The 12761-nt window shown below is 44.3% G+C and overlaps 1 protein-coding gene across 4 annotated transcripts in view; it reads left to right on the forward strand.

Moving 5' to 3' along the window:
* The first annotated feature begins 1991 nt into the window (after window positions 1-1991).
* The window catches only part of BCKDHB (branched chain keto acid dehydrogenase E1 subunit beta), a 219367-nt gene continuing 208597 nt past the window's right edge, over window positions 1992-12761 (forward strand). For 2 of the 4 annotated variants that reach the window (XM_081095089.1, XM_081095087.1), the window contains exon 1: window positions 1992-2229. In XM_081095089.1, the coding sequence (XP_080951215.1) occupies window positions 2037-2229 (193 nt within the window). In that variant the 5' untranslated portion in view covers window positions 1992-2036. The remainder of the gene's footprint in view (window positions 2230-12761) is intronic. The other 2 variants (XM_081095086.1, XM_081095088.1) reach the window with 1 other exon arrangement.

The raw sequence follows: 12761 nt of genomic DNA on the forward strand, positions 1-12761 counted from the left end.
GGTGTCTCAGCACTCAATTCGCTGGCACCTCTCCCGGCCCCCCCTCTCTCCCCAGCCTCTCCCCAGATTCCACTCGTCCGCACCTTCTCCCTCTCTTCAGCACAGGTGAGTGTCTGTATCCGAAATGTCTTATGAACAGGGTTCAGTGAAAACAAACAAACGCCGGCCTCGGAAACGGGGAAGGCTTAGTTTCTAAAAGCTCTTCTCTTACCGGGACTGCATGGTCTGGTCAGCTCTTCAGGCTGCCCCCTTTAGGCTCAGTCCTCTGTGATCACAGAACCCAGCTCTCAATTCCCCCGGCAGTGCCAGGAATCCCGCGGTTCTCCTTTCCCCCGTCAGGGGCTGTGCCTGTCCCAAGGGACACGGCTGTCTGCCACATGGTCTCCCTCTGACTCTCTGGGCTCAGAGGTCTGGCAAACTTTCCTGCCCAGATCCCTGGTTCTTTTACCTTTCCAGGGGAGGTCTGCCCTTCCCGGCTGCAAACCGTCTCACCAGCTGAGTAATTTCACCAATTCAGGGTGGGTGTTATTAGTTTCATCTGCTTACTCCATCTGCTCCGGGACAAGACCTGGGATGCATCTGCCTATATCGCCGCCATCTTGTTGAATCTCTCAATGTTCTTTATTTTTTTTTAATTTTTTTTTTTGATTTCAGAGAGGAAGGGAGAGAAATAGAGGTAGAGAGATAGAAACATCAGTGATGACAAAGTATCACCGACTGGCTGCCTTCTGTGTGCCCCCTACAGGGGGGTGAGGGGGAATCAAGCCCGCAACCCAGGCATATGCCCCTGGCCAGAATCAAACCTGGGACCCTTTAGTCTGCAAGCTGACGTTCTATCCACTGAGCCAAACCCGCTAGGGCTCCTTGCTGTTCTTGACTGCACATAGTTGGACATGCAACTTCTTAACTAGTATATGAAGACCTTCAAAAATTTGGGCCTGACCTAACCGGTTTGGCTCAATGGAGAGAGCACTGGCCTTCGGACTGAAGGGTCCCCGGTTCGATTCAGGTCAAGGGCATGTACCTTCGTTGTGGGCACATTCCCAGTGGGGGGTGTGCAGGAGGCAGTTGATCAATGTTTTTCACCCATTGATGTTTCTAACTCTCTATTTCTCTCCCTTCCTCTCTGTAAAAAAAATCAATAAAATATATATTTTAAAAAATTTGGGCCTGTCCTTTCCCACCCTCCTTTCTTTATCTGATGGAAACACTTTCACTCTTGTTTCGGTCATATTTTACTATGACTTGTAAATTCATGGACAGAGAAAGTATCCTTTGAAACATCTGGATTTTGAAAAAGAAAATTTACAAAACTGATTATTTTAAATGTAAATTAATGACTCAAATTCTTCAGGTTTTTCAGCTCATTAGAATAAACCAGTCATTTTCCCTGCACCTGGGCAAAAATGCATCCAATATCTCTATTAATTGGATTTTCAGAATGCAATCCAAGTTTATCTCTTTAAACTGTCACCTAAATAAAATAATCAATATCCTATAGAGAATTATCAAACATTCAAGGAGGGTTTGAAACTCAAAACCAGTAAATAATGCCAATCAGCAACCTTTCAATCCCTTACTTATAGGATACAGAGGTAAAGAATTGGAGAGAATAAACAAGGGCTACATTTCAGAAAGGAAGGATAAATGTTAAAATGAAAAAGCCATCGAAACTGACAAAGTAAATGACATTGGAAAAGAATAAATCCAGGGATAGGCTGGCACACAGCCGAAGCGCGTCCGGGTCCGGCCCGCTGAGCTGACTTTGGGTGGAGTTTGCCTCCACCTTCAGGGACAAGTTCATTGGCGCGCATCAAGCCACTAGCACACGCCCAGACCCTCTTCCGCGTGCGCACCGCGGGCGGACGCCGCTTGGCTTTGCTCCTTGCCTTTCCCACCTCCGAGCTCCGAGCTCCGATTGGCTTGTTCCACGGAACCGCCCCTTCGGCCGCACCAATGTGGAAGCTGCCCTGGGGCTCCGCCCTCCTGCGGCCGGGGTACGGCGGCGCAGCTCGCAAACCCGGCGGCGTGCGGGGATGGCTGCCGTAGCGGCGAGTGCGGGCCGCCTGTGGAGGCTGCGTGCGGCCAGGGCCGAGGGACACTGGCGTCGGCTGTGTGGTGCGGGGCTGCGGGGCTTCCTGCAGCCCGCCTCGGCCGGCGGGGACGCGGCCCCGAGGCGGCAGGTGGCTCACTTCACCTTCCAGCCCGACCCGGAGCCCCAGGAGTACGGTGAGCTGGGGGCTGCCCTGGGCGCTCCGCTGCCACCCACGCGTGTAACCCGAGCCCTGCTCCCTGGAGCCTCGTCCCGCCTTTGGGGCCGACGGTGGTCTCCTCCTGGCCCTGTTTTGGTGACAGCTTCACTCTTGGGAGGCAGCCCTTCTGCACCCTCGACACGGGTGGGAGTCTGGAAGGGCCTGAGGGTGAAGGGTGTCGCCGAGGGTTCACCCCCTTTCTCCGCTCCCCATCCCGGCTTTCCCTTCCCTGGGCTTAGATACTGTTCAGCTTGCCCGGACCCGGGCCACTCACAACAGGCTGCGGTGTTTACAAGGGAGGTTCTTTATTTTTATTTTTTCCTTTGGCAGATTAGAGAAAACAGAGGAAGTAATTGATTTGATTTTCCCAAGGTCACAGAATAGGTTCTTTCTAGAGACGGGAGAGACCCAGGCTCCTAGCTAAGCCTAGTACCGAGCCTGTGCTGGGCTAGGCTGCAGGTGAGGGGAGGAGGACGGCCTCCAGTGCTGCCCGAGGTGGGAAGGACATAGAGCACACCTCACAGTATGGCAGGACTTTTACGATTTCTTCTGCAAGTTCTGTGTAATCTTCAAACGTCCAGTGTCTGTCATCAGATCATCGGGAACAAAACGGTTCCCTTTTCCTTGTCTAAAAACTTGTCCGGGGCTAGAGCTGAAGTGTGTGTGTTTACTTGTGAATAAGTAAGAATGAACTTTTATTGAGGGCTTACCAGGGGCAGGCACTCCTTTGATGCTTAGGACAACCTTAGAGAGGCTGGTCATGTTGAAATTCCCATTTTCAGTTAGGTTATTTGAGGGCTTGAGATAGTTTGCCCAAGGTTACACAGACACATTAGTGGGATTATATCTCTCCATAATTGTAGTTTCAATATAAGTATAATCTGCATCATTTAATCAGAAGCATCTCCCATGTTGTTATATAGTTTTTGTGACCTTCTTTAGAAGACATATCCTCTGGAGTAGAAACACTGATTGAATGGTTAAAATCTTGGTCCTAGAATCAGATTGTCCTAGGTTCTGTTTAGTTTGGACTCATCACTTACTCTCTGTAAGCCTCAGTTTCTTTATAAGTAACGAGTTAATAATAATGCCTACTTCAGAGGATTTTGTTATGAGGACTAAGTAAAGATGATGTGTATGGTATACTTGATACAGTCTCCGACTACACTCAGCAATAAATGGGAACTTTAAATAATTACCATTATGCTTTAGATATTACACTTTTGCAGTGTTATAAATAATGCAGATAGAAACATTTCATGTGTCATTTATGTGACATTATTTCTTTAGGATAAAGTCCCAGGGAGGATATTTCTGACTTGAAAAAATGAACACTTTAATGGATTTTAATGCATAGCTCAGATTTCCATTTTATACTCCCATTTGTATGTATGAGGGCGAGTGTTGGGTATCATGCTGAAATCACAGGTGTACTGTGATATTGTGACTTATAATAAAGGCTACATATTCAGTCTTTGTTCCATTCCTGGCACTGAGCTCCTAAAACCTTTGAAATTTCTTGTGATGGGAGCAATAAAGGTGTCTTGTTATGTTAATGTTGACTTTTGCAAAGCCCCTAAGTCTGTTAAGAATGGGAGCTGGTCACTAGAGGAACCAACCATGTGATTAGAGAGTTGGAATTTTCACTCCCACCCACCTGACCTCTGGGGAGGGAGAGGGACTGGAGATAGAATGAATTGTCAGAGGCCCATGATTTAATCAATTCTGCCTATGTAATGAAGCCTCCATAGGAACCCAAAAGGCCAGGGTTCAGAGAGCTTCTAGGTTGGCGAATAGGTGGAGATTTGGGGAGAGGGTGTGCTCAGGGCGACTGGAAGCTCCTTGCCTCTTCCTATATACATTGCCCTATGCATCTCTTTCATCTAGCTGTTCCTGAGTTATATTCTTTTATAATAAACCGGCAATCTAGTAAGTAAACTGTTTATCTGAGTCCTGTGAGCTGCTTTAACAAATTAATTGAACCAAAGAAGGGGTTTGTTTGAACCTCCAATCTTTATCGGGTCAGTCAGAAGAAGCATAGGAAACAACCTGGATTTGCCATTGGCATCTGAATTGGCCAGTGGGGATGATGGTCTTATAGGACTGAGCCCTTAGGCTGTGGAATCTGATGCAGTTATTGGAAAGGGGACCTGGCCCTGAGTGTGTCTGCCTAGGGTCAGCCGGTAGTCTGTTTATTATTATTTTTTTTTCAGTTTCAAGAAAAACGATCTTAAATATAATAATGTTACATGCAATAAACATTAATATCTCAACAAAAACAATTTTAAATATGATGTTACATGCAATAGACACCAATTATTTAAGAAAAATGATCTTACATATAATAATATTACATGTAATAAACATTAATATTTCAAGAATAAAAGATTTTAAGTATAATAATATTACCAAAACTGTACTAACATAGTATGATAGCATAAAAGTTGTAGGAAATATTAAAAATCTGCAAATAACAGGATTACTTCTATTATATTCTAGAATATTTTTTCCCCCTCTGGCTCTATTTTTGTTCATCAGTTTATGTTATTCATTATATTCCACAAATGAGTGAGATCATTTGATATTTATCTTTCTCCAACTTGCTTATTTCGATTAGCATGATGCTTTTAAAGTCTATTTTGTCTGATATGAGTATTGCTACTCCAGTTTTTTTTTTCTTTTCATTTGCATGGAAAAATTTTTTCCCATCCCTTCACTTTCATCCTGTGTGTGTCTTTTGTTTTGAGGTGGGTCTCTTGTAGACAGCATATAGTTGGGTCATGTTTTTGCATCCATTCAGCTACCCTACACCTTTTGATTGGAGCATTTAATCCATTTACATTTAGGGTCATTATTGAGAGGTACTTATTTATAGCCATTTTAATTCTGTATGGCTAGGTTTCTCTGTTTCTTCTCAGCATTCCCTTACAACAATCCCTTTAGCATTTCTTGTAATGCTGGCTTGGTGGTGATGAACTCCTTTAGTCTTTTTTTGTCTGGGAAGCTCTTTGACTGTCTATTTTGAATGATAGTCTTGTTGGATATAGTAATCTTGGTCTCAGATCCTTACTTTCCATTACCTTGAGTACTTCATGCCATTCCCTTCTGGCCTGTAGAGTTTCTGATGAGAAGTCAGGTGTCAGCCTTATGGGAACTCCTTTGTAGGTAAAAGTTTTCTTTTCTCTTGCTGCCTTTAAGATTCTCTCTTTGCCTTTAATTTTTGGCATTTTAATTATGTGTCTGGGCGTGAGTCTGTTTGGGTTCGTTTGTTTGGGTTTCTCTGTGCCTCCTGAACGTGTGTGACTTTTTCCTTTACCAGGTTAGGGAAGTTTTCTACCATTATTTCTTCAAACACCTTCTTTATTCCTTTCTCCCTTTTTGCCTCTTCTGGCACACCCACTATTCTAATATTGTTACATTTCACATTGTCCCACAGCTCCCTTAAGTTGTCCTCCTGTTTTTTAATTGTTTTTTTCTTTTTGGTTCTCTAATTGAGTGATATTTTCAACTCTGTCTTCTAATTCACTGATTCGATCCTCAGCGTCCCCTAATCTGCTGTATATTCTTTCCAATGTGTTCTTTATTTGTGTTATGTCATTCTTTATCTCAGACTGTTCTTTTTTCTTAATTACTATGTCTTTTTACATACTGTTGAGCGTTTTTAACATCATTACTCTGAACTCTGTTTCAGATAAATTTTTTATCTCTGCTTCATTTATCTCTTCTTCTGGAGAATTCTTTAGTTCATTCATTTGGGGGTTGTTTCTTTGTTTCCTCATTTTGGTCGTCTGTTTGGGTTTGTGACTATGTTTTAGGTAGATCCTCTATACCTCTCAATCTAGTGCAGGACAGTGTTAAAGGCTGTTTCTGACTAATTGGATCAGGCAAATACTCAAAGCCTCCAGAGACTGCCTCTGTCTACAGACCCCAGGCAATTGTCCTCAGGTGTGGCGAGAGGTTTTTCAACAGGATGGGGCAATTGCTTCTGCCTGGAGGCTAATTGTTAATTTTAATCTCTTAAGTGGCCTCAGGGCAAGGCTTTTTCCAATAGGCTGTGTCCACTGTCTTCCCCCCAGGCAAGGCAGATGTCTATGTGGGAAAGATGTTCTCCACTGTGTGAGGGGATGACTCAGCCCAGGAAACTTGGGGTGTCTGCCTTCTGAGCTCTATCCCCCAAGTCCCCAGTCCTGGGTTCTGCTCTCACAGCTCTAATCCACTTCACCATCCCTCTGCCAGAGCACAAGGTGGGTGGCTCCACAGGGAATTTTTGTGTGTTGGCCCTTTAAGAGGGTGCTTGAACTTTCAGCTGCCACTCCCTGACAGACAGCACCCCACTGCTTTTCACAGCTAGATGTTATGTGGGTTCCCTCCTCAGTTTGGTGCTCTCTGCTGGGGAGCCCAGCTTGGGGATTAGATCTCAGAGTTCTCAGTGGCAACCCCCCACAGCTGAGATATCTCTCTGGGACTTCAGTTGCTGTCTGTGGGTGTTCAGCCAGCCCCTCCTACCAGTCTCCACCTTCGGCCCTTGGGTATCAGGCTTCTCTCCTGTGAGTTTTCCATTGATTATTTAGGAACCCTTTCCATATTTCAATTGTAATTCCATCGTGTTCCTGGGAGCATGTCCTTGTAGCATCCTCCTACTCTGCTGCCATTTTGCAGTCTGTTGGTTCTTGATTTCATGCAGGAAAGATTTTATAACATGAGTCCAGGTGATTTTAAAAAAAATATGTTTTTATTGATTTCAGAGAGAGGAAGGGAGAAGGAGAGAGAGAGAGAGAATGATGGGAGAGAATCAATCTACCGGCTGCCTCCTGCATGCCCCCTAAGGGGATGGAACCCCAAACTCAGGCATGTACCCTGACTGGGAATCAAACCATGACCTCCTCGTTGATGGATTGACAATCATTGAGCCACATAGGCCGGGTGTGTCCAGATGATTTTTAGAGAATGTTTATTAAAACTGGGGACAGCGAAACAAGGGAGGGCTCAGGATAGAAGAAGCAGCATGAGAAAGACTAGGTGGGAAAATGAGCCAAGGCTGGGCTGCTTAGGCTCACTAAGAAGTCAGAGAAAAGGGGGCCTTAGGGATCAGTTCAGGGGGTTAGCCTGGGACGAGCTGCCACTGCCATTGCTTCCTGGTTGCAAGTCCCTTAGAGTTTAGGAGATGCACGCCTGTGGGGGAAGAAGAGGGGGAAGGGAAAGAGGCCAGCGTGCTCCTTGGAGGGAGAGAGCATGTTGGGACTTTTGTTTTGAGGGTTTTTAAAGGCTGGGTATTATTATTTCTCTCTTGGACCATGACCAGCACGGCTAGAGAGCAGACACGAGTCCTGAGTAGGGGCGATGGGGGATTGAGAAAATGAAAGACAGATGCAGAAACAGTAGGGAAAGCAGGGACCGCGTGGGACAGCCGTCCTCTGATGGAGAGGCAGTGACCCAGAGCCGGTGTAGCGCATTTATTTTATACAGTATAATTCCAGGAAGTTTTACTAGAGTTTAAAACAAAGGAAATTATGTGAAATCATGGTTAAAGATCAAGCTATAGTCATGGTTAAAGATCAAGCTGTAATACTTCATTCTTGTGGCTTCTTTGTAATAGTCACTCTTGGCTAAGCCCGGATAATTGCGTCTGTTCCTTGTGCCTGGCTGAACTTAGATAATGAAACCCACCCACTGGCACCTGAGCTAAGGGTCAGGCTGACAACGTACCTGCCTCTGGCATGGTGTGTTTCCAGGACTTGGCTCTGCCAACGCCACTGGACAGCTGACAATAATTAAAGAAATGCTCAATGTGCCTTCCCAGGCGCTCTCTACAGCTGGGAGGTTATGGAAGGTCTTAAGGGAAGGATCTCACTAGAATACTCATCAGTTTTATGCTGATGTGCCAACCTGAGATTTATTCCCTTCATCTGTTCTTGGGTGTGGTTGGTAAATGGCATTAATTTGATTTCTGCTATAAGCTATTTACTCTCTGGGTGGTAAGAAGTGTAAACCATTTACTTTTAAGTGTTCTTGGTTATAGAATACTAGAGGCCCGATGCACAAAATTCTTGCACTGGGGGAGGGGGTCCCTCAGCCCGGCCTTCACCCTCTCGCAGTCTGGGAGCCTTCAGGAGATGTCCGACTGCGTCAGTCAGACATCCTTAGCACTGCCGAGGAGGCAGGAGAGGCTCCTGCCACTGCCTCTGCGCTCACCAGCTGGGAGCCCAGCTCAGGGTGTCTGGCTGAGAGGCGCACCCCTGTGGGAGCGCACTGACCACCAGGGGGCAGCTCCTGCATTGAGTAACTGCCCCCTGGTGGTCAGTGTGTGTCATAGCGACCGGTCATCCGCCATTCTGTCGATTTGCATATTAGTCTTTTATAATATAGGATAGGATGCAATTTACTAGATGGCTATAAACTCCTTGGCTGGTTAACACATTGCATGCAGATCACGAGCATTCTCATGTTTTCATATTACATGGTGTTTTACATAAATGTTAAAGGCACACCTTAAAATTAAATACCTGTTGCATTTTGAAGTTACTTATTACATGTTCTTACAAGCTAATATCTTTTTAAAGTATGATACTTCGTAAAACATTTTTTGTACTCGTTCAATAGAAAATTACCTGGCCACTGGGTAAAGCTAGCAGTAAAACTACTGGTGTGCAATGTGTTAACTAACTGTCTCAGTTTCCCTGTTTTGCTTGTCCTGGCTTACTAGCATGTCTCAGTGCTACCTCCAGGTAGATTGTGTTAGAATTGGGTTGAATTATAGGACACCTAGCTGGTGTCACAGAATTGCTTGGTGGTATGTTAAACGCACACACACACACACACACACACACACACACATTGAAGTTGGTGTCAGAATTGTTTGTGAGAGCTCCCTTCCTTGGGGATCATAGACTGTAGTCTTCTCACTGTGTCCTCACAGAGTGGAAAAGGGGACATCTGTAATACTTTTAACAATAAAGATTTAAAAATAAAAGAAAACCCACACATTCTGTTTTCTAGAATAGCTGAGTAGTGGTTCTTAATGATGGCAGCAAAACCTTTTAGGGAGCAATTTGGAAATTTGTGCAGGTATTTTTGGTTGTCTCAGGAGGGGAGACACTACTGGTATTTATTGGGGAGCAGCCAGGGAAGCTAGATGTGTTTGTGTGTGTGTGTGTGTGTGTGTGTGAGAGAGAGAGAGAGCTCTCTCTCTCTCTGAAGTCACTTTTATAAGGGCACTAAATCCCATTCATGAGGGTTCTACTCTCATGACCTTTCAACTCCCAAATGTCCCACTTCCTATCACCATCATATTAGGGATTAGGTTTCAACATGAAATTGGGGTAGGTGAATGGGGACCACAAGCATTCCATCTATAGCATTGGAAGTGTTGGTAGAGTATATTGCTATGAGGCAATCTAGTTTTCGTAGAGTGACGCCAAAACTACTATGTCAGAGTTGGGAACCCTTGAGACTAGATAATTCTCTCCATGGCACCTTTCCTCATTTTCTTCAGACTTAACTCCAAATGTGTGTCCTTCCTTTCCCTACTCTGCTTCTGTGTTCTGACTCACTTTATTATTTGTCATACAAACCTTTCCATGGTACCCCACAGAATGATAATAGTGATGGTAGCATGTATTTTATCAGTGCTCGCTATGTCCCAGACACTATTCTGGGTGTCTTGCGTGTATCAATGTATATAATCCTCATATAACAGTGCTATGATAGAGATCCTATTATGATCCACATTTTATGAATGAAGTAACCAAGACATAAAGAGGTTAAACTTCTACTTTTTTTATTTTTAAACTTTTCCAGTCATACCCCTTGTAAGAGTTGGAGCCAGGCCCCATTTTTAAGTAGTTTGGCTCAGTGTGGCTCTAAGAGGCCATGCTCCTAGGCCAGGGGTGGGCAAACTTTTTGACTCGAGGGCCACAATGGGTTCTTAAACTGGACCGGAGGGCCGGAACAAAAGCATGGCTGGAGTGTTTGTGTGAACTAATATAAATTCAAAGTAAACATCATTACATAAAAGGGTACGGTCTTTTTTTTTTTTTTTTTTTTAGTTTTATTCATTTCAAACGGGCCGGATCCGGCCCGCGGGCTGTAGTTTGCCCACGGCTGTCCTAGGCACTTTGCTTTGTTGTCTTGCATTTTTTTGCACATCCTTAAGTTTCTTCACCTACCACTTGGTTCCCTCTTAACTCTACCTCAATCCTGGCTTTCCCAATCCTGGCTTTCCCCAAATATGCCGCTTCTTTTACATCTCATTTGAGCAGAGACTGCCAGCCTTCTCTTTCATTGTAATTTACCCACCTTCAAGTTTCTTCCCTATTTACGTGTCATCGGGGAACTTGATTCATAGTTTTCCACCCCATTTTTGCTATCATTGTGGAATATTGCAGCACTCTAGAGGCAATATTGCAAAGAAGCTTAGAGCTGGGGTTCTTGAGCTGGACATGCCAAAGTCTGAGTCCCACTTTCCAACTTAGCGTTGAGACATTGCCCAAGTTTATTAGTCTTCATAAGCTTTGTTTTCCTGATCTGTACTGCTCAGTTGTTGCTGTGGGGACTCAGTGCGATAATCCATGTAATTACCAGTGCCTGGCACCTGTTGTACTAGTCAGTCTCCCTAACTAGGGAAAAATTCAAGGTAACCAGCACAGAATAGATGCTTCATGAATATTGGACATTTGATAGTAATCACCTCACTGAATTCTCACAATAGCTCTATACATTAGATATTATCTCTGTTTTATAGAGGAGGAAGCTGAATGTCAGTGGTTAAGTATCTTTCCCAAAGTCACACAGGGTGTAAATGGCATCACAGGCTCCATCAGTGTGTTTGCTCCCTTCATCATCCTAGGTTGCTCCCCAGGAACAGCACATCCAGGCCTTTTGCTGCCCCTGGTTTCAGGCATTGTGTGCATGTGTAGGTTTGTTTTATTCATTCTATACATTTAAATTTTCTCCTGGACACAAAACTGTGCTAGGTGCTTAGGGATATGGAGATGAGCCTGTCTAGTGGAGGAGATGGACAAAAAGTAGCAAGCAGATACCTACTTAAACCAATCCTAGTTACAGTAAGTGAAATGTTCAGGTGCTAGGACAAATAATAATAGAGACCTCGCAGGCCCTAAGAGGAGGTAACACTTAACCAAGGTCTAAGGGATCCAGAAAGGAATATTCAAGGATGAAGGTCCTGAGGTGGCAGGGAACTTGGTTCAGTACTGAGAAAAGACTTGAGGGGAGAGCCTGGGGAACAGTGGTGCAAAATGGAACTATTGAGGTGGGCAGCCATGAGATCAAGCATGGCCTTGTGGAAGTGGTGAGAAATGGGCTTCTTTCTAGGTACAGTCAAAGGCTTTGAAGGATTTTGAGCAGAGTAATATGACCTGCGTTGCTTTTAGGACTCTGGTTATAGCAGCTTTGTCATGAATGATTTGGAGTGATGAAAAGGTACAAGTGAGGAAGCAGTACTATGGACCCCCTCCCTGTTCATACCGTAATCCCTGATGTAATGGTATTTGGAGATGGGGCCACTGGGATGTAATTTGGTCATGAGGGTGGAGTCTTTATGAATGGGATTAGAGCCCTTAAAAGAAGAGAGAGTATCTCTTTCTCCACCATGTGAAGACCCTCACCAGGAACTCACCTTGGTTTGGACTTCCCAACCTCCCCAACCTCCATAACTGCGAGAAATATATTTCTGTTGTTTAAGCCACCCAATCTAGGGTATTTTGTTATAGTAGCCAGAGCTAAAGAAGGCAGTTAGGATGTGGTTTTCTGGAACAGTAAAGAGATGGTAAGTTCTGGAAATATAACACCGTAGTGCCACATTTCAAGCTATGTTTTGGAAGTAATGTATCTGGAAGTAGGATTTGATGGGTTGGATGCCAGTAATGTATCAAAGGAAGACATTCAAGGATGCCTCCTTGGTTTCTGGTTTGGGCACCTGGGGAGGGTAGTGCTTTTTGCTAAAATGTGAAAGTAGCATCTTGGGCCTAGATAAATTTTGTGCTTATTGAGTTAAAAAAGCCCTAGATGCTTTGGCTGGTGTTGTTAAATGATTAGAGCATTGGCCTGTACACAGAAGGGTCTCAGGTTCGATCCCTGGCCCTGGTTGGGGGCATTTGGGCAACTGATAGATGTGTCTCTCTCACATTGATGTTTCTTTCTTTTTTTTTTTTTGTTTTTTAAATTTAAATTCTTTATTGTTGAAAATATTACATGTCTCTTTTCCCCCCCAATATTGATGTTTCTTTCTCTCTCCCCTTCCTCCCTACCTCCCTTTCTCCCTCCCTCCCTTCCTCCCTACTACTCTATCTAAAATCAATGGAAAATATCCTGGGGTGAGGTTTAACAACAACAACAACAAAAAAACACACCAAAAAACCCCACAAAAAACCAAACAAACAAAAGCCCAAGATACCCAAGTGGAGAACTGCTAACTATTGGATATGTTGATGTAAGCACATCCAAACCTGTAGATAATTTTTATAAAAATTTATTTGATCCACAAAGGATACA

This window comes from Myotis nattereri, assembly GCF_964212035.1.
Source record: "Myotis nattereri genome assembly, chromosome: 6".
In the NCBI taxonomy this organism is placed as follows: domain Eukaryota; kingdom Metazoa; phylum Chordata; class Mammalia; order Chiroptera; family Vespertilionidae; genus Myotis; species Myotis nattereri.